General features: G+C 57.3%; 3 protein-coding genes and 1 long non-coding RNA gene across 15 annotated transcripts in view; all 4 read left to right on the top strand.

Annotated features, from left to right (window-relative positions):
* Window positions 1–5,826, top strand: part of OTUD7B (OTU deubiquitinase 7B) — a 38,355-nt gene extending 32,529 nt beyond the window's left edge. For 7 of the 8 annotated variants that reach the window (XM_069794246.1, XM_069794248.1, XM_069794250.1 and 4 more), the window contains one exon: window positions 537–5,826. In XM_069794246.1, the coding sequence (XP_069650347.1) occupies window positions 537–1,844 (1,308 nt within the window). In that variant the 3' untranslated portion in view covers window positions 1,845–5,826. The remainder of the gene's footprint in view (window positions 1–536) is intronic. The other variant, XR_011326585.1, reaches the window with a different exon arrangement.
* Window positions 5,827–6,842: 1,016 nt separating this feature from the next.
* Window positions 6,843–13,707, top strand: MTMR11 (myotubularin related protein 11). Of its 4 annotated transcripts, XM_069794244.1 has the most exons (15): window positions 7,705–7,933; window positions 8,048–8,163; window positions 8,814–8,886; window positions 8,974–9,116; window positions 9,245–9,483; window positions 9,718–9,805; window positions 9,904–9,992; window positions 10,079–10,200; window positions 10,308–10,371; window positions 10,622–10,692; window positions 10,790–10,965; window positions 11,044–11,214; window positions 11,421–11,645; window positions 11,897–12,169; window positions 12,704–13,707. In XM_069794244.1, exons 1-15 carry the CDS (start codon window positions 7,885–7,887, stop codon window positions 12,833–12,835), a joined length of 2,031 nt encoding a protein of 676 aa, XP_069650345.1. In that variant the 5' UTR covers window positions 7,705–7,884; the 3' UTR covers window positions 12,836–13,707. The 4 variants fall into 4 exon arrangements, 3 of the variants coding, with proteins under 3 accessions (XP_069650344.1, XP_069650343.1, XP_069650345.1); XM_069794242.1 differs by lacking the exon at window positions 8,048–8,163 and having other exon boundaries at window positions 6,850–7,933; window positions 9,024–9,116; XM_069794243.1 differs by lacking the exons at window positions 8,048–8,163; window positions 11,421–11,645 and having other exon boundaries at window positions 6,847–7,933; window positions 9,024–9,116.
* Window positions 13,708–14,269: 562 nt separating this feature from the next.
* SF3B4 (splicing factor 3b subunit 4) lies at window positions 14,270–19,650 on the top strand. Of its 2 annotated transcripts, none has more exons than XM_069794255.1 (6): window positions 14,270–14,403; window positions 15,440–15,568; window positions 15,811–16,353; window positions 16,801–16,995; window positions 18,465–18,635; window positions 19,153–19,650. In XM_069794255.1, the coding sequence occupies exons 1-6, from the start codon at window positions 14,370–14,372 to the stop codon at window positions 19,335–19,337; spliced, it is 1,257 nt and encodes a 418-aa protein (XP_069650356.1). In that variant the 5' UTR covers window positions 14,270–14,369; the 3' UTR covers window positions 19,338–19,650. The 2 variants fall into 2 exon arrangements, with proteins under 2 accessions (XP_069650356.1, XP_069650355.1); XM_069794254.1 differs by having other exon boundaries at window positions 18,465–18,659.
* A 252-nt stretch (window positions 19,651–19,902) lies between these two features.
* LOC138687375 (uncharacterized) lies at window positions 19,903–21,028 on the top strand. The gene is made up of 2 exons (XR_011326586.1): window positions 19,903–19,956; window positions 20,709–21,028. It is a non-coding gene; the product is annotated as an uncharacterized lncRNA (long non-coding RNA).
* Window positions 21,029–24,501: the final 3,473 nt, after the last annotated feature.

Here is a 24,501-nt window from a genome sequence, read left to right as displayed (position 1 = left end):
GCCCGCCCTTTTTGGGAGAAAACTCCCCGAAGTTGAATGTGAGCTGTTTTGGTCTGTCAGAAATTGCTGAGGCGTCATCTCTGTAGCAAAGCTCGAATGGTGACGTTTTGGTTGTGACCTCCTTAACTGGCCACGTGCTCTCAGATGCTTTGCTTAGAAATACCGTAACCCATCCCTATCTCAGCCTTATCGATGTACGAACCGTTGATGCAAAGGAATGGAGGATGCCGTGACCCCAGGGAAATGGGTGCCAGCCGTGCCCACTGTGCTTCTGGGTGACCAGAGGGGGAATTTTTTGGCCCCGTCTTTGCCAGTAGCACCTCTTCTTCTCTAGCTTTTCCCCTGGAACCTCTAGCAAGTTACGACATTTATGGATGTGCAGGACGGCTGCTGGGGACATGTCGCATTGAGGGTGTTTGAATGTTGTCCCCTCCATTTTCCAAGCAAGCGCCTACTTCTCTGTTTCACCTTCAGCCTGAAAACACTTCTCCGAGGAACTTGCTGGACTTTGATATGTATGTTTTCTTTCTCCCTAGGCGCCTTTGGCCCAGCCGGAATCCCCTACAGCCTCCGCGGGCGATGACGCTCGTTCAGCTGCGGAGTCGGGAGAGTCGGACAAGGAGTCGGTCTGCAGCAGTTCAGCGAGCAATGGCGGCAGCAGGGGCTGCAAGGACAAAGAGAAACCAAAGAAAGAGCGAGAAAAGGATAAGGAAAAAGATAAAAAACGGGCAGACTCGGTTGCCAATAAGCTGGGCAGCTTCGGCAAGACTTTGGGAAGTAAGCTAAAAAAGAACATGGGTGGCTTGATGCACAGCAAAACTATCAAGGGAGGTGTGAGCAACGGGCAGGGGGATACCTTGGAGAAGAAGAAGAAAGGATCCTTGAAGTCCAGGAAAGGCAGCAAAGAGGAATCTTCTCAAGGAGACTTGTCAGCTCCTGTGGAGAAACCCTGCCCAGGTAAAGCAGCCCCTGAAAAGCCGGCAGACCCCTACAAATACAGCAACGACGTCAGGCTGAGCCTGAGCATCCTCCGGGCTGCCATGCAGGGAGAGCGCAAGTTCATCTTTGCCGGCCACCTCAAGACCAGCAACCGGCACCAGTACCAGGAGGAGATGATCCAGCGGTACCTTCTGGATGCCGAGGAACGTTTTATGGCTGAGCAGAAACAAAAGGAGGCCGAGAAGAAGGCGCTGGGGAGCGCTGCTCCTGCCAAGAAGCTGGAGCCGGAGGCGAACACCCACAAGGGTGAGGAAGTGATGCTCACCCCCGCTTACCCCCAGCCTCCCCCCGCATACGCCATCCAGACCCCAGATCTGGCCACAGGCACTAAAATAGCAGCTTTTCCCTCCGGCTATTCGGGTGTTTTCACCTTTCCCAGACCCTCCATGGTGAACAGCACGGAAGGGTCGCACCCCCCCAGCTATCAAGACAGCAGGCGGCAGGTAGCCGGGGGGTCCTGCAGCAGCCTTCCTCCCTACGCTACCTTACCCAGACATTGCACCCAGGCGCGGCCGAATCCCTACCAAACCAGCCCTTCCCACCTGGGGAGATTCTCCCCCACGGACATGGACATCCATCCCACCTACCCATCGGAGTGCGATGGCTCAACCTGCCTCCCCCCGCACAGCAACGGCTACAGGGAATACCTCGACCAGGAAAGCTCGCAGAAAGGAATGCCGGCGGACAAAAATAAAAGCCGAGTTCTTTATAATGTTCAGCAGACCAAATGCAAGCAGCCAAACTGCAGTTTTTACGGACATCCAGAAACTGGGAATTTCTGCTCGTGCTGTTACAAAGAGGAGCTGAAACGCAAGGAGCGGGAGGCTCTAGTGCACAGGTTCTGAGCGCCCTGCCCTGGCGCTGATCTTGGGACCCATGAAAGATGGGGAATGCAATAATATATATATATATATATATAATTTTTTTTAAACCCCCCCACTGCTCCACTGCTCCTCTCCCTGTCTGTGAAGAGGAGGGAGCAAGTATTTGGCTGGATGGGCTGAGAAATGAGATTTGGCTGGTGTGATGGAGGTGATGCAGGAGGGTGGTGGGAGGGATAGGGGGTGAGAAAAACCAGCTCCCCCCTCCCAGAGACCCTGCAAGAGGGAGGAGAATGCTTTTCAAGAGGCTTCTTCTGGCAAGGGGTGACTAGGATTAGCGGAGGGTGTGCTCAGGTTGGAGCACAGGGTGCAAGGGGGGGTTCTTCAAAACGATTCAATAAACCAGACCAAAGCTTTTGGAGAAGGCAAACAGGGAGCAGTGCCCTGCCGGGTCCTGCCAGCTGGACTCCGATGGCACTAACTGCCCAGAATTGAGCGAAAATGCCCCAGCGATTTCAGTTTGAACATCACAAACCTTTTAATTGAGATTTTTTTTTTAACAGTTTTTATTTTATATTTCTTTTTGCTGGTACTGAGTGAAACTTAGTTGGAATTGGATGTTATTGGGGTTTTTTTTGCAGTTGAACGCGTCCAAGCCCAGCCCCATTGGATGTCTCCGACCATGTCTTAGCAGTGGGCTTGGGGCTCTGCCCTTCCAATGGGCTCAACTCTGGTTTTAAAATGTTATTTTTAAACTCTTTTTTTCTTGGGGTGGGAGGGAGACAGAGGGGTGGTCACAGTGCTTGAGTGGTTTTGAGGTTTTTTTCCTGCAGAAGTACTGTGCAAAACCATTCTGTTCGCGGTACGGTTGACCCGACTTAGTAAGAATTGAGACAAGAAACAAGGTCGGTGTCCCCACCCAGCAATAACCATCGGCGTGGGGAAGTAGAGAGGACAAAGAGCATCCCGCAGCACCGGGAGGTAAATCCGCAGTGGGCTGCCAGGCGCTTGCAGCCATACGTGGACACACACACCCGCGATAACTCTTTCTACTTGAGCAAGCTACTTCTGTACTACCTCTGTTCTGCTGAATCAAATTAACTTGGCTCCATTTTGCTGAGCCACATAACTGACCTTAGGCTGAGGAATATTAAAAGATATTTTTGATAATAGGGCCATAGAGCGAAACGTTAAGAAAAAATGAACCCGTAACTAATTTACGCACTCAATGTGGTCCACTACGTTCCCTTCGCCCCCTGTCCCAGCCCCTGCGGCGTAGGATGAACTGTACGCTCCCGTTCACGTCTTGCAGGGTGGGTTTAACTTTAGCACTGCGATGTTTGCACAGATTTTTTTTTTTTGTAACTACAGCTCCCAAACCAGACTCGATCCTGTATAGAGCGAGGTTCAGCGTTTTACCACATGAAAATAAACATGAATTATACTGATAATTTGAAACTTTACAACATTCCCTCATTATTTTTTTTGTTTTTTTTTTTCAGAAGGCACCAAACTATGCAATCCCTTCCCATGCTGATCCTGCCCGCTGCCCTTCCTGGTGAGAAGGGACGAGAGGACCGGGCAGAGGAAGTGAAAGTGTACTTAACACTGGAGAATCACCTGAAGCCTTATTCTCACAAATACCCTAAGGCTTGGTTCTAATGTACAAGTTTTACCACTTTAATATGTATCTAAAAACCCACAAATTAAGGCCTTTTCTAGAGGAGGCGGCTGCGCAGGGTCATTAAGCGTGGTCCTAACGGTTTGGGTCCAGCCATTGAAACTGCTTGTGGGTGGATTGTAAATATCCCAGTGATGGTTTAACTCAGATTTCAGTTGTTCTCTTTGGTTTTATTAAATCACTGAGCACAGATAAGCCTTGCCCAGCTGCATGATGCAAAAGGCCGCCTTTAATATACAATCGATGCAACCGAGGGTTGGCACTGGTTCCTGTAGGTGACGTGTCCTCTTATCTCAGAGCAAATGCCAGATAGCAAGTCTTTCCCTTAAATTGCAGTAAATCTGACGTACTTTAACCCAGGGGCGAGAATATAAAGCACTGGTTAAGCCCTGCAGGCTCTCACCCCGGTTACCCTGCAGCAGTCTCTTGGTTCACCCCAAATATTAAGCCAAAATGTTTAGAAAAACAAACAAAACCCTCACTATAAGGGGGTCACTTGGTTTATATACCAGTTTCTGCCATTTATTTTTCCTGTAACCGGAACGGCAGCTTTATTTTGGTTTGGGGAGTATCCTTCCACTACTGCCGAAAGTGATAGGAGCGCCCCCCCCAACCAAAGAACATGGGCGCAGGAGGAGGGAAGGCAAAAGGCGATGCTTCACCAGCCATTCCTGTTTTTTTTGCGGGGGGGGGGGGGGGATTTGTCTCTGTTTTGGTTAACTCCATCCTGCCACGGTACCAAGCTAATGGATGCTGGAGGTTGCATTGCAGTGGGAAGCGCCTGGCGCTGATTCTCGGACCCACTCTCTGGAGGGGGGTTCCTTCCTGGCAATGAAGCACCACCAGGAAATCTTGGCTGCTCACACAGCAGAGGTTATGGGGAGCTTTGCTTTAATTTTGTAAACGTGATGGAGTTGTGCATAATACTGTCTTAGGGGAAAAAAAAATGGGGAATGCCAGCAGCAGGTACCCCGTCTGTGCATCCTCCTAGAAGAAAATCATCTCAAATCCCAAATTCCCAGAGATGCTGTCACTCTTCCTCCTCCTGAGGGTTTTTTTTTTTGGGTGGGAAAGCAAGTTTTGCTTTGTGTTCTTATTAACAAAGCTTGAGTGTAGTGTGGTCCCTCTCCGAGGACTGGGTAAGCCCGGACGGCTGCACCAGGGTGGGGATGCCAACCTCTCCCCATCCCATGGGCACCTGGAAGGGAAATGAGAAGGGGGCTCGCGTGCCACCCCAGCACTGCGGTTAAGGAGGAAAATGGCAAAGTTGTTCCCCAAAAAGTTGTTCTCCAGGTCTGGGGCGGGGGGGAGGGGGGTTGGACAGCCAGCCCTGCAGCCTTGGCACCTGCAGGGATCCCAGCGTGGTAGGATTTTGCAGGATCTTTAGTGCCCTGCGTTGTCAGGTTTTATTGCAGTTAGTAGAATCTGTAGCTTTTTTTAAAATCCAAAGGGGGGTGGGGGGGGTGGAACCAACCAATTGAACTTAAGGCAAGGATGAAAAATCTTTGCAGAGTATTTTTGCTATGAAGGGCGGAGTTTTGGCTATTCCCCAAGCGCCCCATGAGCCCCAACCTCAGCTGGGTCACACTGAACCAGCTGCATTTCTTCAGAACCACGAAGGATTTTTTCAGGTCATTTTTGTTTCCTTTATGGTGAAACTAATTTTTTTTTCTTTTTTAAGGGACTGTTAAATGCAAATTATATTTATTGGAAGATGATATCTACCATCCGCCAGGTCCTATTCATAAACACACTAAAGCCACAGCCCATGCAGTGGATATTTTTCCTATTTTTTTAAAGTGGGAAGTGAGAGCAACTCATACTCCAAAGTATCTTTCATGGAAGAAAAAGCACCAAACCTGCCCCCGGGAGGGTTTTTCTCCCATTGGCTGCAACGTGATCCTGAGGTCTTAAAATAAGTGCACTTAATAGTGTCGTTGGAAGAAACATTGCTGCCAGCAGGCCCTGGGTGCAGTAAAGATTTTCTTTAAGGGTGGGCAAAACCTATTAATGAGCATTTTATTTTGTCGAATGAGCATTTACCTTCATGTATGTTACCTCGCCGCTCCCTGGGGAAGGCTGATGGGATGCTTTGGTTATCACTAATCCTACAAGAAGTGACCTGAATTAATTCTGCAATTTTTTATTCACAAAAGACTTTTTTTTTTTTTTTTTTTAATTAAATATTAGGTTGGTGATTTTTTTACTCCCTGTGAGCACCGCTGTAGCCAGCACTAGATGGCGCGTTGCAATCGGGCTGTACACCGCATCCTTCATTTATGCTACCATAGATTCACTGACAATAAACAACATTCAACTAATTAAGCCCTAGGCAGCGGCTGTGCCTCTTTCCTCCACTTTGCCCCGGGGATTCAGCCCCAATGAGCTCTGGGTGCCCTGACTCTTTGTGCCCCAAATTCCCTGCCTTCATCCCCTCCCACATCAAGTTAGGGTTTTTTTTCTCTGCTGTGAAGCACAGCATCCTCCTTCCATCCTCCTTCCTGGGGATTGGGGAAGATTTCCTTCTATTTCGGTATCAAATTCAGGCTTTCATTTAAAAAAGAAACCACCTCCCTCCGCCTCCATCAGCATTTTTGTCTATCCTCGCTGATTTTGGAGGAACCTTTTCCCCAGCTGCATTTGAAGGCCAGCACCCAGGGATGCTTTGAGCAATTTAATACCCAAGTAAGGCTTTGCCCAGCATAAAGATAAAATCCATCTGCTTGCTGGCATGAGGTGTTTTGGATGCTGAAGCTTTAAATGGGTTCAGAAAGAGGAAAAAGCCACTCTGATGATGTTCATCAAGAGCTACAGCCCCATCGGTCCAGCCCTGGGCCTGCGAGTGGGGAAGGGCGGCTACGTCCTCACCCCACGGTGCTGCGTTTGGGGCCTTTTGGGGCTGGTTGGAAACCTGTATGGCAGGGAGATGGGAGCAGTTTCCCACGGGATTTCTTTGCATTGGGATTTTCTATTTCACCTCCCAGTGTTATTCCTTCCTCCCAGCATCGGTGAGTGGCTGCACCATGCCCAGTGCCACGTTGGTGCGGGCTTGCCTGTGCCAGCCAATTTTCCTCCAGCTCTTGGGGTGGCCCGGGCTGATCCCAAGCTGGTGCGGACGCTGCCCTCACCTTGGAGAGCAGTCCTGGGTTAAAGCCCTGCAGGAAATTCCTCTTATCTGCCAGGTGCCAGAGCCAAAGACTCCGCCGAGCTGCCCCAGGATGCTCCACCGGGTGATTTTCCTGCAGGAAGAAAATTGGAGTGCCTGAGCTTTGCAGCCACCAAAGCTGGACCTGCCCCCAAAATCTGGGGGCAAATACGCCAAAAATAAGATTTTTAGCTGGAGTGTGTGCTCCAACGGTGCTGGGTTTTTCTCTTGAGCCTGGTTTATGCCAGGGTTCATCCTGCCTTGTGCTGGCACCGGTGCCTCGGCTGCCCTGGTCCTGCCCTGGCAGGAGGAGCTGAGCCGAGGGGATTTGAGTTTTGGGGTCCCCAGGGGTTTTTTGGCAGTGAGGAGGTGGCAAAGGTGGCGCCAGGGCCACCATCCACCTGCTGCTGGCAGCGGGGTCAGGGCCCCAGGTCCCTGGGCCGCCTCGGCGAGGTTGGGGCCGGCGGGAGCCAGGCCGGCTTGGCACAGGTACCGGCAGCGTGCTGGTTTTTCCGGGGTTGGGAGGCGAAGGCCGTGCTTTGGCGATGAGTCACGGAGCAGCTCGTTCTTCCCCGGCAGAGCCGTGTCCGGAGGAGAGGCCGTGGGGCTGTGCGGGGCCCCCGTGTCAGCCAGCGGAAAGGCGAGGGAATGGGCTGGGGGGCTGGGGGTACGCCCGTACTGCATGACCCTTGGCTGGCCAAGCATCTACAGGGTGTCTGGAGTTGTTATGTGCACCCCCTCCAGCACCATCCAGCCCTTACGGGGTCCCTGCAGCTATAGGTCCCCCTCCAACACCAACCGTTCCTTATGGGGTGCCTGCGGCTGGATGCCCCCCCCCCCCGCACTGCCCATCCCTTACAGGGTCCCTGGAGCTGTAGGTCCCCCTCCAGCAATGCCCATCCTTTATGGGGTGCCTGATGCCGCGCACCCCCCATCCGGCAACGGAGCTCCTGCCCGTGCCCCCGGGCTCTCCCCGCTAACCGGGGGGCGTGTGTGTGAGACGGGGGGGGGGGCTGCCGCCGGGGCGGAGGGCAGGCAGGGTGCGGGCAGCGCGGCCATCCTGCCTGCTGCCGCTCCGCCCCGCCGGGCCCGGGGAGGGGGGGCCGGGATGCCGGGCCCGGGGGCCGGGCCGGGCGGGGCGGGGCGGGCGGTGTTGCTCGGGGTTCCCGGGTTTCTCCGTTCCGGCTCCCGCCGCCGTCGCCGCCGGTCCGGGCCCGCCCGGTCAAAGTCCCTCCGCCATGAGTGGGGCACCGGGCGGCCGCCGGCCGGCCTTCCCCGGCCTCCCAGGTAGGGCAGGTGCCGGGATGCTCCGGGGCCGCCCCGGGGGAGGGTAGGGGAGGGCTTGAGGGGGGGTCGGGGCGCTCCTGGGACCCCCCCGGACCCGGCGCCCGGTGCCCGCAGGGGAGCTGGTGCTGGAGGAGGCGGCGGGCGCCCGGCAGCGCTGCCGAGAGGGAGACGGCTCCGTCCCCGGGACGCTGCTCTGCACCAACCGGCGCGTCGCCTTCCTGCCCGCCCAGGTGGGACCGGGAACGGGAACGGGAACAGGGAACCGGGACCGGGACCCGGGAACCGGGACAGGCCGCGGGGCCCCGCGCTGCCCGCCGCACCTCCCCCCCGCTCCGGCCCCAGCCCCAGCCCGGCTGCATCCTAATCCCACTGCGGCTGCATCCCGGCCCCGGCCCAGCCCCATCCTGACCCCATCCTATCCTCATCCCGACTCCATCCCAGCCAAGCCCCATCCCGACCCCAGCCCATCCCAGCTCCATCCTGACCCCATCCCAGCTCCATCCCCATCCCAGCTGCATCCTAATCCCATCCCAGCTCCATCCCCATCCCAGCCCCATCCCGGCTGCAACCTAACCCCATTGCGGCTGCATCCTGGCGCTATCCTGACCCCATCCCAGACCCATCGCAGCTCCAGCCCCATCCCGGTGACATCCCAGCCCCATCCCAGCCTCGCTCTTGCTCATCAGCTGCGGACTCCCTGCATTCACCCGGGGAACTCCTCACTGCAGGACGCGGTGGGGGACAAGGTGCAGCCATGGGGGCCCAGCGCCAGCCGGGCAAAGGCAGTGGGGTCCCAGATCCAGCCCCACTGCCTTTCCCAGGGCTGGGGGGGGACACACACGCTGGGGGCAGCTTCCAGCTCTCTGCCCATCTCCCACAGGCTCCCGGCTCCCGTGCCTTCCTCCACAGCGACTACGACGTGGCACTGCCCTGCATCCGCAAGCTGGTGGCAGGTAAAAGTGACAACCCCGAGCCCCTGTGTGATGAGTTGGGCAGGTCTCAGCCAGTGCTGATGGCCACCCCCTCAACGCCTGCCACAGCCAGCAGCTTCACCAAACCCAAGGTGCTGACGGCCGCCTCCACCCTCAAGTTCATCCCTGAGGAGTTGGCTGTTTTCTGCCGGGATTTCCGCCTGCTCCGCTTCCACTTCCAGGAGAACGGGTTGGCTCTGCAGGCGTTTCGGGTGAGCTGGTGGGGCTGGCAGTTACGGGGGACACAGGGAGGCTTTGTACCCAGTTCTGAGGTGCTCCATGGCTTTGGGGGGGGGACTTGCAGGGGGGGCTCATGCCCGGTCCTGGCTCCTCTCTGCAGGTCGCCAATGCCATCGCCCAAGCGCGGGAGGCAGCCGCATGGCTGGGGGACACTGGCGAGGGACACGATGGCTGGTGCTGCCCAGCTGAAGCCCCTTTGGAGGATGAGGATGAGGAGGAAGGCTCGGCTGCCACGCTGCTCTTTGAGAGCCTGCGTGACTGGGAAAAGGAGCTGAAGCGCCTGGGTGCCGTGGGCTGGAGGGTGAGCGCCGTCAACGAGCGCTTCGACATGGCCCCCAGGTATGGCCCAGATGGACACTGGGGTCCATGGGCCCCCCAGCACCCCATACTGGGGGGGAGCACAGCATGAACCACCCCCACCCCGAGGGGACCAGGGAGGGTGGTGAAGGGATGGGGGAGAAAAGCCTCCCCTCCGTTTGGGAAAACATCCTGTGAGCCACTCAAAATGGCACCCTGGGATTTGGGGGGTACTGGGGAGGGGGCACCTGCCCCATGCCCCCCCCCCCCCCACAGCCTCCCCCAGTACCTGTGGGTGCCCAGCGGGCTCCTGGACCACGACCTCAAGCGGACCTTCGCCCACTTTGAGGAGCGCCGGGTGCCTGTGAGTGCCCTGGGAGGCTGCTGGGGTGCTGGGGGGTGGGGGGGAATAGGGGATGGGGGGGTGATGTGTGTGGGGGTGTCACCCTGTCTTGCCCGCAGCGCCTGTGCTGGCACCACCCAGGCGGCGGAGACCTGCTGAGAGCTGCCAGCTTCCACGCAGCCTCTGAGCCAGGCAGTGAGGATGTGAGGTGAGTCCTGCTGGGGCTCCTGGGGGGGGTCTGGGGGTGTTTCCCCAACCCAGCCCCACCTGGGGGTCCCTCTGCCCCCCACCCAGGTGCCTGGAGGCTCTGCTGCTGGGGGGCCGTGGGCCTTGTGTGCTGGCCGACACTGCCGAGCTGCCCACCCTCGCCGACATCCAGGTCGCCCACCTCAAGCTGCGGGCGCTCTGCCTGCCCGGTGAGCAGGGACTGGGATGGGGGGGGGGGATCCGGTGGGGACCCCCCAGTCCCACCCCCGGGGTCCTTCTCCACTGACCGTCCCCATCCTTTGCCCATGTGAGCCAGGTGCGGCAGCGGAAGAGAAGTGGCTCTCAGCCTTGGAGGGGACACGCTGGCTGGACCATGTCCGGTGAGTGGGCGGTGCTGGGGGGGGGCTTTTTTTGGGGTGCGGGATGGTGGAGGAAAACCTCACCCTAAAACTACCTGTTATGGGGGGTGGGTCCCCACCATGGCCTGCCTTGGTGATGGGGGTGTTGCAGCAGGCATATGGTCATCCCCCCACCACCATCATGAGCATCCCAGGGTGGGCTGCAGACCCCCAGGCAGGTGACTGTGGCATTTTGGGGTGCCCTGACCCCGCTCCCACCTTTTGCCCCCAGCACCTGCTTGAGAAAAGCTGTTGAGGTGGCATCGCTGCTGGCGGGGAGACGCTGCTCCGTCCTCCTGCAAGGTAGCACCAGGAGGGGAGAAGCAGGGGGGTACGTTTTGGGGGGGTGGGGTGGTGACACACTGGGGACACCCCCTCAATGCCTCATTCCCCCTCCCAGAGCCATCAGACCGGGACCTAAACTGCCTGCTGGCCTCGCTGGTGCAGCTCCTAGGGGACCCCCATACCCGCACCCTGCCCGGCTTCCAGAGCCTGGTGCAGCGGGAATGGGTGGCAGCTGGACACCCCTTTCCCCACCGACTGGGGCTCCTCCGTCGCGACAGCCCCCGGGAGGAGGTGAGAACCCACCCCGTGCCGCCACTACCCTGTCCGCGTCCTCAGTGGGTGACAGGCACGCGTCTCCTCCCACCCCAGGCTCCCGTTTTCCTGCTGTTCCTGGACTGCACGTGGCAGCTAGTGCGGCAATTCCCAGCGGCTTTTGGCTTTACTGAGGCCTATCTCCTCGCCCTCCACGACAGCAGCTTCGCCCCTTACTTCAGCACCTTCCTCTTCAGCTGCCAGCGGCAGCAGGGACGAGGCAGCCCGGTGAGCTTGGAGGCGGGGGGCACACACTCCTGGGTCCCTTGCCAGCAAGCGGGGTTTAGGGATGGATTTGGGGACAGAGATGAATCCTCTCCCATCCCGCTTGGCTGCATCCACCTGCGCCATGCCTCAGTTTCCCCATCCATATCCCCAATTGGAGATTGACGCCCCCCCAAAAGCTCCTGTTTCATCCCTTCTCCTCCCGGCAGCACCGGCCTCGTAGCCAGACCTATACACCGGTGAACGGTTGGCGGGACCCCCAGCCAGGTGCGCCGCAGGTGGGCAGGACAGGCAGCCCTGCCTGCAGGCTGCCCACTGTCTGGGACTGGGGGCTGCGCTACAGCCGGCACCAGCGGGCCCGATTCAGGAACCCAGCGGGTGCTGCTGGCACTGTAGGACCTCCCAACGCTGCAGACCCCCAGACCCCAAGCAGGGTGAGTCAGGGCTTGGCTTTGGCAGGGGGGCTGCACTGCTGGGAAGGGAGCCAGGCGTCCAGGTTGTGCTGTATGAGACCCACCTGCCTGCTCACCTGTTCAATTTGGGGTGCTCTGCACGTTAAATCCCTTCCTGGTGCTGTGTGCCCCCCAAAAATCGTGCCCCATCCCTAACTGTGGGGTTTTCCCCTCCTGCTGGCTTTTCCCCCCCTTTTTCCCTAATTCCTATTTTTCCCCCCACCATTTCCCAGCCCACTGATGCCTGGCCAGGGCCAGGGGCCGGCAATGTCTTCGTGCTGACCAAGGGGATGTTGTCACCCCAACCCTTTCCCTGGAGGAGCGGCCGTCCCCCCCAACGCCTGTCCCGCTGGGCCCCCTCCCTAGAGAGCCTTGGCGAGTGGGGGGGCAGCCCGGGGGGTAACCGGCCCCCTGCCCCCCCCCCGGGGCTGCTGCTGCCCTGCGCTGCAGGACCTTCCGTCCGGCTCTGGCAGCGCTGCTACCTGCGGGGTCTGCCTGAGGCACAGGTAACGCCGGCACCGGGGCTTGGGGTCTCCCTGATGGGGTCTGTCCGGTGAAGTCAGGGGAAACTGAAGCACAGCGGGGCTGCACCATGGTGGGGGTCCCAGGTGGGCCCAGACCCGAAGGGTTCCCGGTTCGGAGGGGATTTCTTTTTCCCCGGCTGTGTCCTGCAGCTGGGGACGTGGGTTGAGGCTGGTGTGGGTGGTCTGTGCGTGGCTGTCCTGACCCCGTGTCTATCCATGCCCTCTTGTGTCCATCCATCCCGACCCGTGTCCATCCATCCCGACCCGTGTCCATCCATCCTGACCCGTGTCCATCCATCCCGACCCCATATCCATCTGTCCATCCCGACCCCATGTCCGTGCATCCTGACCCCATGTCCATTCATCCTGACCTGTGTCCATCCATCCAACTCTGTATCCATCTATCCCACCCTGTGTCCATCCATTCTGACCCCGTGCCCGTCCATCCCACCCCTGACCATGTCCCCCCTGACCCTGTACACATCACCCCCGGCCGGACACCACCTCTCCCCGCAGCATGGGCGCTTCGCCCCATCTCCGGCCGGCCTGGCCGAGGAGCTGACGTTGCTGCAGGACCGGCTCAGCGCCTGGCAGCCAGCGGGATCCTGCACTGAGGCCGCTGGCAGCGCCCTCACACCCTCCCGGTGAGGGTCCTGGGGATGGGATCCTCCCCCTCTGTGGGGACACACGGCTGCTGGGACAGCCCCGTCCCTCGGCAGGGCTCTGGGGTGTCCCACCCCCGGGGCTCCCTCCAGCCGCACAGATTTTGGGGACACCCACCCCCAAAAACTGCCCTGCGCCTTCTGCCATTGCCTTTGAGCGGTTCCCCGCTGCTGCGCTCCTGCTCCCCACCAGGGCGCAGGGCTTTTTGGGGCCAGATCCTGCGGTGCCACTCAGCTGCTGGTGCCTGGGCTGGAGGAGGCAGAGCAGGGGGGGTCCCAAAGGTGCCCCCGACTCTCGCCGTGCCTGGCAGTTTCTTGGTTTTTCATTAAATTCTTGCTACCTCCACAGAAGCTTTGAGGAGCTCAGGGCTGGGATGGTCCCATCCAGCCCAGGTGAGCAGGATCAGGCCCCACCGCTCGGCATTACTGGGGGGGTTTAATCCCACTGATGGTGTGGGAGCCCCCAGTGCTTTGCAGGGAGTCCGGCCCTCGGCTCTGGGGCTGTAACGCGGGTCCCCGAGGAGGATGGGGACAGCTGGATCCCGGCTCCTGCAGCGCCCTGGGCCCACCGCAGGGCTCGGCTGTGGCCGTGGTGAGGCCGACATCCGCACTGCCATCTCTGCCGCCGTGGGATGGCATGAGGGACCCGCTCCAGTGCCCTGAAATGCCTCGGGATGGAGGGGGGACGGGAATGGGGATGAGGTGGGAGATTGGGGAGCCACGGGCGGCCCCCCCAGTCCTCCTCCCGGGGGGCTGGCGGAGGCAGGTGGGATCCTCGCCCTGCTGGGGGCAGTTGGCCAGCTCCTTTTCCACGAGGTCTGTATTTTTAAGACAATTAAAGCGAAGTTTTGCAGGTGACGCCGCGTGGCCGCGAGGGGGGAACTGGGCAGGGGGCCGGGATGGGGGACGCCCGGCACGTGAGGCTGAAGTGGGGGTCTGCGGACATGGGGGTCCCCCCGGCACTGGCATTCCCCTGGTACTGGGATCTGCCAGCGCTGGGATCCTTACCTGGCACTGGGATTCCTCCACACTGGGATCTCCTGGCACCTGGACCTCCCAGCACTGGGATTCCCCCAGCACTGGGATTCCCCCAGCACTGGGATCCCTCAGCGCAGGGATCTCTCGGCACCGGGATTTCCCCGGCACCGGGATTTCCCCGGCACCGGGATTTCCCCGGCACCGGGATCCCTCCACACCGGGATCAGACAGCACTCGGGTCCCCGGGCACTGAGGACCCCTACCGCTGGGGCAGTGCTCCCGGCCGTGAGGGTGATGTCGTCGCCTGTCACGGCAGGGGATATCGCGACAGAAGGGGGGTTGGGGCCGGCTCGGTCACCCCGCCCGCCCACACTCAAGATGGCCGCCGCGCCTTCCCGGCGCTCATCCGTGACGCTATTTCCGGTCCAGCCCCACCTCGTCGGCGCGAGGGGGTGGGACTGGCGCCTGCGGCTGACGTCACCGCGCGCGGCGGCGTTGTGTGACGGCGGCGCCGCGCGAGCGGGAGCGGGCGGCGGGGCAAGATGGCGGCGGGGCCCATCTCCGAGCGGAACCAGGGTGATCGGCGGGGCCGGGCCGGGGCCTGCCGCGGGGGCGGGGAGGGGCTGCGGGGCGGACTGGGGACGTGGGGGGCCGGGGGGGACCGGGCTCCCTGGGGAGGTGGGGGGGGGGCAGGGGTCCCCGGAGACGTGGTAGAGCTGGGGAGGGGGGCTGGTGGTGTCCCGGGCTCCCTGGAGATGTTTAGGGGTTTGGGGGGTGGCATGGGCTCCCTGGGGATGGGGGGTGCTTTGGGGGGGGACGACCGGGATCTCTGGGGACGCGGGGGTGGGGGCAGGGGTCCCCGGGGACGTGGTGGAGCTGGGGGGGAGTGTCCTGGGCTCCCTGGAGATGTTTAGGGGTTTGGAGGGTGGCGTGGGCTCCCTGGGGACGTGGCGGGGGCGTGGGGAGGGCTGGGCTCCCTGGGGATGGGGGGACGGGGGCAGGGGTCCCTGGGGTCATATTGGAGCTGGGCGGAGGGATTGGGTCCCAGACGCCCTGGAGATGGTTTGGGGTGGGGGCCTGGGCTCCCTGGGAACATGGGGGGTCCCTGGGGACCTTTGTGGGTGGACCCTGGGGACATGGGGTGCCTTGTGGGGGGGTCAGAGTGATCTGGAGATGTTTGGGGGTTTGGGGGGGGAGCATGGGCTCCCTGGAGACTTGGGGTGCTAATGGGGGGGGGCAGGGTGAGCTGGAGGCTAAGGGGGCTGTGGAGAGGACCTGGTCTCCTGAGAGATGGTGGGGGGGTGTCAGCTGGTGTCAGCTGGTGGGGGGGTCCTTGCCTTATTGGGCACAAGGGGGGGCAGTAGGCTTCCTGGGCACACAGGAGCTGGAATGGAGGGGTTCTGGTCTCCCTAGAGAAAAGTGGGGGGGAGGGTTTGGGGGCCTCCCTGGTTGAGGGCATAATTATGGGGGATCTGGTTAAAAGTTTAAGGGGGATCTCTGCCTCAGGCCTGAGTGATTTCACTGTCAAGCCCTGAAGTTCTCACACAGCCGAGACTTCCAGCTTCCTGAGCTCACGGGTCTAAATCGGCTTTTCTTTTTCCCTCTGCTCAAGATGCAACGGTGTACGTTGGGGGGTTGGACGAGAAAGTCAGCGAGCCGCTGCTGTGGGAGCTCTTTCTCCAAGCAGGACCAGTCGTCAATACTCACATGCCCAAGGATCGAGTCACAGGCCAGCACCAAGGTGAGATATTTATTGTTCTCTCTCAAAAGCTGCCCGTTGAATAAAATACTTCAGCTGGGGTTAGCCAGAGAGAGATTACTGCAGGAAGAGAGGTGAGGGATGGATGATCCCTAGGGGAAATCATCTTCCTTCCTGTGAGGGGAGCCTGGGGTGCTCTGGTTTTAAATCAAGTGGTGTTGGACGAGCTGTGGGAGGCCATGGGTCTGCCCTCTCCTAAAGCTCTATCTGGGGACTCGTTGCAGGCTATGGGTTTGTGGAGTTCCTCAGCGAGGAGGATGCGGATTATGCCATTAAGATCATGAACATGATCAAATTATACGGGAAGCCAATCCGAGTGAACAAAGCCTCGGCCCACAACAAAAACCTGGACGTGGGGGCCAACATCTTCATTGGCAACCTGGACCCCGAAATCGATGAGAAGCTGTTGTACGACACCTTCAGTGCCTTCGGGGTCATCCTGCAGACGCCCAAGATCATGCGAGACCCCGACACGGGCAACTCGAAGGGTTACGCCTTCATCAACTTTGCCAGCTTCGATGCCTCAGATGCTGCCATCGAGGCCATGAACGGACAGTACCTCTGCAACAGGCCCATCACCGTTTCCTACGCCTTCAAAAAAGATTCCAAAGGCGAGCGGCATGGCTCAGCCGCCGAGCGTCTCCTAGCAGCCCAGAACCCTCTCTCGCAGGCGGATCGGCCCCATCAGCTGTTTGCCGATGCTCCTCCTCCTCCGTCTGTCCCTACCCCTGTTGTTACCACCCTGGGACCTGGTGTCACTCCTCCAGGTGGGTGAATCGTGGCAGTGCCCATCTCTGTGCCGCATTGGTTGACGGGAGGCTGTTGTGCCCATCTATCACCGGTCCTGGGGGTGGCTGCATTCTGCTGTGCCTCGTGTTGAGGCACTCCTTGTCACGTGGGGAGGCTCAGGGCAGCGGTGCCACACTGCGTGGGAGTTCTTTGGTGACAGTCGGCACAAAACCCTCAGCGGAGCTGTAGGATCATGAACAGGCAGGACCTTAGGATGTCCTCTTCCCTCCCCGTGGCAGCTCAGCCTGCGGTGTCCCAGAGCTGAAAAGATCCTGCTTCTGTCTGCTGTTTTTTTATGGTTCCTGTGGCTCTGTGTGCTTTCCCCTCCTTCCTGATTGCCTGGGAGCTGTCTTTGGGTTTTTTTAAATGCTTTTGGTTTGTTTACTTTTTATACTTAACCAAATTCTTGCTGTCTCTCTTCCCAGGCCTCCCGCCCCCAGGATCATTCCCCCCGCCGGTGCCGCCCCCCGGCGCGATGCCTCCTGGCATGCCTCCTGCCATGCCACCCCCACCCATGCCGCCCGGTGCGGGTGCCCCTGGCCCCCCCTCCGGGGCTGCACCTGCTGGGGGACACCCACCTCACCCGCACCCCTTCCCTCCGGGTGGGATGCACCATCCAGGTAAGCAGCAATCAGGTATTGAGCTCAGGAAACGTAGCTTGTCTTCTCCTTTGGGGGGCTGGGCTTGGGTAAATCGCCCCCTCCTTTGTCTTCCCTGAGGTTCCCCTTCTGTAAAATGGGGAGAAAACTGTTGCCATCCTCTGTAGGGGACTGAACGCAGCAACTTTCCCCAGGATGTTGCTCTCTGCAGCACAGGGCAGCCTGGTGAAGAAACAGGAGGGTCTGCGTAGGAACGAGTATGTCACGTCAGCGGCGCTGCGCCTGGTTTCTGGGTTTCTTTCATGGATGTTCTAAAATGTGTTAAAAAATAGCCTGGAGCGGGGCCCAGTGGGATTGATGAAGCACTTTGGTGATTTAGGAAGTAGTGCCCTTCTGGGAGGCATCCAGTTGGGTCAAGACAGTAGTTTCCTCAAGGTGTGAATGTGTGGGACACGGGAAGGCAGGGTCTGTCATGGCGCAAGCTTTTAAGGTCTCGGGTGCTGTTCTGGCTGGGAGGATGTTAATGAGACTCCAAGTCTTTGTCATTTTTCTCTAGTGTAAACTAATACGTTAAGTGTGAACCTTCCTAGCACAGTCTGCAGCTCTGCCAGGCAGGAGCTAATTCAAGACATGAGAACAAAATGTTTCTTTGATTTCCTTCCATTTTTAGCCCTGTAGTACTGGGGAATGAGCAGCATATACATCTAGGCTCTGGTTTCAAATGCAAAAATTAAGTGAAATTTGCAATTTAATTTTTTTTGGTTTTGTTTTTGTTTAATCCTGCTTGCTCTAAAATGATCCCTGCACTGAGATGCTCTCCCACGCTGGCTGATTAGGGTGCTTTGTGTGATCATGGCTCTGGCCGTGTGAGTGACCAGATGGCTGCTGCTTGTCCCCGATTACAAGCTGGCTTTTCAGGCGTTAGAGTAGCCAATTACACACAGCAAAGGAAAGCCTGACTGAGTGCTTCTGCACCGCATACCCTGTGAAGCCATGCTGGGCTCTTGAGTTTCTGATGAGGAGAAAAGAATCTCTGTGTGTTTGGTTTTTTTAAAGGGATAAAATAAGTGAATAATAGAAAAAAGTAGATTTGGAGGGACCCAGGCCACTCCTGCTCAGAGCAGGGCAAGCTTCAAAGTCACGTTGCTCAGGGAGCTTGTCCAAAATCTCCAAGGGTGATGATTTCTCTCCAAGCCCCTGTCCCAGGGCTGCACCATGCTTGCTGTCACATCTTTCTCACCCTTGCCCTTTACATCCAAGCAGCATTTCCTATGCTGCAGCCTGTTCCTGTTGCCTCTTGTCAGAGAACTTTGCACTTTCTCCTCATTAACCTCCCTTTTGGTAGCAGAAACCCCTTTGCAGACCTTGCTTCTGTACCTGAGGTAACTGTACTGCTGGAATTAGTGCCCCTCTGGGCTGTGGGGGCCCGGAGCCACCGTGCCAAGCGGCTGCCCTTGTTGCGAACGTCCCTCGACTCGTTATTCCCTCAGGAATGCCTCCCATGCAAGTGCACCATGGGCCACCTGGGATGGGCCAGCATCACCCAGGACCACCAGGCTCCGGAGGCCAGCCTCCCCCTCGGCCCCCACCTGGCATGCCACACCCTGGACCCCCACCCATGGGTATGCCACCCCGAGGACCTCATTTCGGGTCGCCCATGGGTAAGTGGGTGCCTGCAAGAGGCGGTATGTGTTCTTTTCTATCGATCGTACACACTCCGTTGAGTTTAGCACTTGCTTCGGCCCTGCCGCCCTCCCTCGTTCCTAGCTTAACGGGGACGGGGAGGAGGTGATATCATGGCCTCCCTGCGGAGAGATGTCTTGAAGCAAGACCTGGCAGCTGCGAGCTGCTAAACCAGGGTCTCCTGGGGCTTTCCTCGTGTTCGTCGTGACGTGGGGCTCTGCGATTTCTGGTGATTTCCCCCTGCCATCTCTCACGTCAGGATATCAACTGGGCTTTGCCAGCAGGGAGGGTTCCTGAGACCTGTCGTGTCCACCAGCTGTGGTGGGGTCCTAGGAGAGACTCATTTCTCCAGGACCTGCTGGTAGGGGGGAGGAACGAGGGAGAGTGTTGGCCCAAACCATGGGCACCCGCTAGAGCTGGCACCCAAGGGTGGGGGATTGTCTGTTGCCGCTTCTCTGCGCAGAGGTTGTTAATGTCTGTGCTCTGTCCCCGCAGGTCACCCAGGCCCCATGCCGCACCACGGGATGCGTGGCCCTCCTCCACTGATGCCTCCTCACGGGTACAATGGTCCCCCTCGCCCCCCACCGTATGGCTATCAGAGAGTCCCCCTGCCACCCCGGCCTGCACAGAGGCCCCCTGGGGTGCCTCCTCGTGGCCCCTTGAGGGGCCCCCTGCCCTAAACACGGTAGTGGCAAAACCTCCTCCCTGCTGGGGATCCTTCTCTCTCTGCCCTCAAACTTTCCTTTTCCCTTGGACTAACGTACCTGCACCCAAGAGTGGTGGTTGGGTCCAGCCCTGTCGCAGCTCCCCCCTCTATCTTTCCCTTTCCCCATCTTTTTCCCCATTTCTTTTTATAGTGTTCATTTTGGTTACTTTTCCCCTCCTCTTTCCATTTACCTTGGCCTTGAAGATTTTTCAAGGTACTTTTAACAGGATTGTTTTTCTATGTAAAGCAGTGATTGTCCATTTACAAATAAAGTCTTTTAAGAACCAGGGGTTGTCCCTCTGAGATCAGGATGAGGCTCTGCCTGTTTGCGATTGAGACGCTGATCAGCTGCTGACTGCTCTTGCCTTGGCATGCAGCCACGGGGACACCTGTGATGGAGTTCGTCGGCATGTGAAAGCTCTCTGCCTCTGCTGATACCAATGCCACCCATGTATCTGTCTTGGTGAGGTGCTGAATTAGGGTGGGTGCTACCAGTCTCTTGCTTTATCCAGGCTGTTTGTTGGTGGCCGATAGGCTCCATCAAGCCTTAAAGTCCATCACATCCTTGGACGCTGTTGTCCCAGAGAGCACAAGTAAGTGGGCAGGACATTTGGAGGAGTATTTGGCCGTGAAACCTGCTCTCCTAAGTCCCTGCCTAGTCCCTCTCCACACAGAGAAGGGACTTGCTTTAGAAATGAGATCTCATTTTGATGTTGCTTGCAGCCACAGGAAGCCATTATAGCTGTGGTTCTGGGGATATTGTTAACTGGGAGGGCTGGGCAATAAAATTTGGGTGAAGCTGTCCAGCTGGGAGAGGAGGTAGAGCAGATCTCATCCACATGTTGTCTCCACACTTCCTGGGGCTGAGTCGCCAGAACTGTCCTGCTTCTCCTAATGAATTCAGCGTCTTTGCACCAGCGAGACCGATAATTGGGGAAGTGTAAAAGCAGAGTCTGTGGATGGAAAGTTTCACACCTTCCCCAGCAGCTGGGAAGGTGTGAGGAAGGAGGGGGCTTGGCTTTCTGCAGAGCTCCCTATGGGAAGGCAGAAGAGCCTGCAATTGGAGATAGGGAGAAAGGTGTTGGCTTTCTACATATGAAGCTTTAAATCCAGGTGATTTAAAGACAAAAAAAATCAAAGTGCCTCCAGATATTTGGCCACCTGGAGTTGTTTTGTGGCTTTGTAGGGGGTTATGAATGGGGGACCATTGTGCTTTTTCGGCTGTTGTGACTCCTCTTGGAAGGCTGCTGTGGCTCTTCAGTGCTCTGCAGAGGAGAAGCCGCCTTGCTTTCAGCCTTGGTTTTACTCTTTGCTGGTTTATTTCTGTTTTATTTTAACATCCTAGGGCTAAACCTGACCTTTAGCTCCAATCTCTGTTCACCCTTGTGGGCCAGAGGGAAAGAATGGTGCTGTGCTTCCCCTCTCGTCGTCATGGGGTTGTTTGGTAAGTGAGATCTGGAGAAATTCAGAGCCTGCTTGTGGAAGGTTGGGGAAATAGCACAGCTGATTTACGAGCTTTATTTCTCTGCTTGTGTTGCCTTTGGCACATGAGTACCTACTGAAGGATCTGCGAGACAAACTGGAAGAGCTCTGCACTTACTTCAACTGCTCTAAAATTATACTTTATCAGAGGCTGTAATAAAAGTAACATTTAGACTGTTGTTAGCTTTTGCCACTGATGTAGAGTCTCCTGCTACTCCTTGAATAGATGTTCCTGCTCAAATCCAGCCTTCCTGGGGTCAGTTCAGGACTGTTAGAGGAGATTTGGGGCTTGCTGTGTTGTGAACAGTTTCCAGGATTGCTCCTTGGTCGAAGTGGTTGTGGGGGGCTGATCCTCACCAGGCTGAGCACCCAGTCCTCCCACTGAAGTGGGGTGTTGATGCTCTCAGCCTGACATTAACCCCAGATGCTGAAGAACAGTGAAGGTTACCAAGTTTATACAGGGTACACTGAAGTCCAGAGGAAGAAATGTAACTTGCACAGGGTCTTCCAGCAGACATGGAGGCACTGGGGTGGTCACTGAACCTCTGTGGTTTCATTAAACCACGCACGGGCCTTGGCTGTGTCTGCTCTGGGCCCACTCCAGAGCCAGCACAATTCCGTCAGTTGAGTCTCCCTTGCACGTGCCTTGCAATTACTGCTGGATTGTGTCCAGCCTGGAGCCGTTCCACCGCATGCTGCTCTGATGGTTAAATTATGGAAAGAGCCCAACGCAGACCTCATTGTCTCACTGTGGGTAGTGGGGAGGTGGGGAAGCAGGACTCCTGGGTCTCTACTGGCTGTGGCTGATGGACGAAGTGATGGGTTGAAGTCATTGCACTGTTTGGCTCTGGTTCCTCCACCTGTGCTAGGAGGCAAATGAAAAGCAGCTTCACAGCTGCTGCTTTAAGGAGCAGAGCTGAAGCTGGAGGAGAAAACTGGGCTCAGGTGTAAATTAGCAGTAAATCGTTGCTGGTTAAGAGGCCAGAAGCTGCGAGGGGCTCTGCTGGCTGCTCCTGAGCAGACAGCAGCTGGGTTGTAGGTGTTTTTCTTAAGAGATGCCTGGTGAGTGCGTTTTAAAACATCTAATGTTTGTGCTAATCTTCCCATGCATGGGGTTGCAGTTTGCCTTTCTCTGCTGCGGTTGTCTGCAAGTTGGAGTGTTTGTGTATGGTTGGACGCAGTTCAAGGCAATAATGCTCTCGCCTTTCATTAGGTGCACATGAGGTAGATGCTTAAATCCCCAGTTGCAGGTGATGGGAAGGGCTTTGTAATGCAGCAGAGAAAAGCACCTCTGAAGCTGAACAAATCTTAAAGCAGCAGCAGTGCTGTGGGGTTTAATTTGTGATGGATGGGGAGCGAGCTGGAGAGACCTGAGCTGGACTCTGGTTTTGGAAGGACCAAACGGGTGCTTTAACTGTACGTAGCATGTTGGTCTTAAAGCTGGGCTGGAGAGATGATGGAAGATTTTGGTGCCAAGGTTTGACCAAAGTCAAACAGTCCCATGAAAAATCCATGATAGCTACAGTAATTAAAAGCATTCCTGGAGTGGAAATACTTATGTCAAGGAAGAGGCAAATTGCCATCCATCGATCGGGTCTAAACACCTGCCAGAAGTGAGATGTCTTGGTCTCTGCAGCCTCACTGCAACTCTGGCTGGGTGACCTTGTTAGCTTGTGTGTCTGAGCTCCTGCTAGGTGGGAAGCATGCAGCTCTCCGAGCTGCGAGGGAGGTGATGGAGAGGTGCGTGTGTGTCCCCCATGTCACAGTGAGTTGGATTAAGTTGCTGCTGAAGGTGTTTTGTGTTCAGAGGCTGAGATACACAAACCCCTTCTGCCCTGGACAGTGTCGGACCCTCCAAGTGAGCCTGGAGCTTGCGATGAGATGTAAAAGTTGGGAACGTGCTGCCTCCTTATTCATCCCAGTGTTTTAATCTGTAGTGGGGCTGTGCTCAGCAGCTTCTTCATCCTCTTCCCCAATCCGCCTTCTTCCAACTGCTCCCTGGATGCTTTTCCCCAAAGGCAAAATGGAGCTCCAGCCCCAGGACAGTTGTAGCCTGAAATTCAGTGCTGTTTGCTGTACGGCTGTGGTTTTAATTTCACAGCAACCTTAGCCTGTCACTCTGGTTAAGATTTCTGAAAGCCTCTGTGATACCTGTGTGTGCAGGGAGGGAACAACTGCTGGTTTAATAGCAAAAAAAAAAAAAAAAAATAGATGGCTCCTCTTCTTCCAGTGGGCTGTCAGGGTGGGGAATACCCATGGTCCAGACAGGCTGGGAAGGGAGTGACAAGATCTGTAACCCCCATCCCAATCGTTTGCAGTCAGAAATTTGGGGAGAGTCCAGCTTGGACTACTGGAATGGATAGATTTAGGTATGGGAGGGGTGGGACGTGTGCTTGTGGGGACGGAGGTTATCTTGCAATGACTCTGATGCTGAGATCTGAGATGCTTTGAGATCTCAAGTGTCCAAAGAAACCGGTGCCTTCTGTCTGTAGCCGGCAAGCCCCGGCGTGGCATTTCTGTGCTCTTCGCTCAAGGAAGCCACCGTGACCCACCCAGGGCAGCTGATCTCCCTGCCACGGATGGATCCACCTCTAATTTTATCCCATCACCCCTAGTTTTTAGGCCCTGGTGAATGTGACGTGATCCAAGACACTCAGGACAGGAAAGAGCCATTCCCTTGTCCTTGCTGCAATGCATTTTGCTCTGGTTATATGCGTTAAAGCCTTAGGGCTGAGCATGAGCTCCCGGATGCTCAGACTCGGAGACAGAAGGGAAAAGGGACAATGAGATTTGCCGGTGACAATGTGGCACATGAGTCATAGCTTGACAGGACTTGGCGGCCCCGAGGAAGCAGTGCTCACCAGTCCGGCCCAGGCCAATGAGGCTCCGTGCTGGGGCTCGTTCCACACGCGATTAGTCCCGCAGCCCGGATGCAATGCTGTCAGAGCGGGTGCCCAGCTGTGGGTGCTGCCACCCACGCAGAGGGGGAAGATGGGGTCGGGTTTTCAGCTCGCATCCTCAGCCTCCCGCACCCCTGTCTGAGCCCAGCCTCTTTCAGCTGGGTTAAAGACCCCGATAGCTCATCTGTGTTCGCCCTTTTGTGGTTATTTCCAACAAGATCTTAATTACTTCTCAGCTTCCAGTTTCCGAAATCCTTCCCTGTGCTGGTACCACTGGTGTGGACTGGTCCCTGATCCTGTTTGCCTGGTCTGAGAGCTGAAGTCCCACTGTGTGGCTGTTAACGTGTCAGTCCGGGCACTCATTCCTACCCTCACTCTGCTCATTTTGGCCTTGAGCATGCTTCCCTCCTCCTCTGCCTCCTCTCATTAAAGGATGGTCTCCCACTGGGGTCTGGTTCATGCCTGAGCTACTGTGAGCTCAGCACAACCAGGGCACAGGAAGCCTGGCCCCGTACCTGGCTCTGCTGATGCTTTGGGGCTAATGTCCTGGAAGCTGAGACCAGCTCAACTCTTTGCAAGTGAGTTGCAAGAGGAGGTGGCTCAGGGAAGGTCCTGCTTGTGTGAGTTCTCCCAGCCCTGCTCGTCGTGGGGACACCCCCCTCACTCCAAACCTGGCCCCACGGATGCTGGGAGTGCTCTGTGCCCCATGTCCCCCAGGAGGTAGCTAGGCTGGAGCACTTGAGGTCCTGATTTCCC

Source organism: Haliaeetus albicilla, chromosome 10 (genome assembly GCF_947461875.1).
Source record: "Haliaeetus albicilla chromosome 10, bHalAlb1.1, whole genome shotgun sequence".
Lineage (NCBI taxonomy): Eukaryota > Metazoa > Chordata > Aves > Accipitriformes > Accipitridae > Haliaeetus > Haliaeetus albicilla.
The sequence above is the reverse complement of the archived record's forward strand: the minus strand, read 5'-3'. Positions and strand labels throughout refer to the sequence as shown.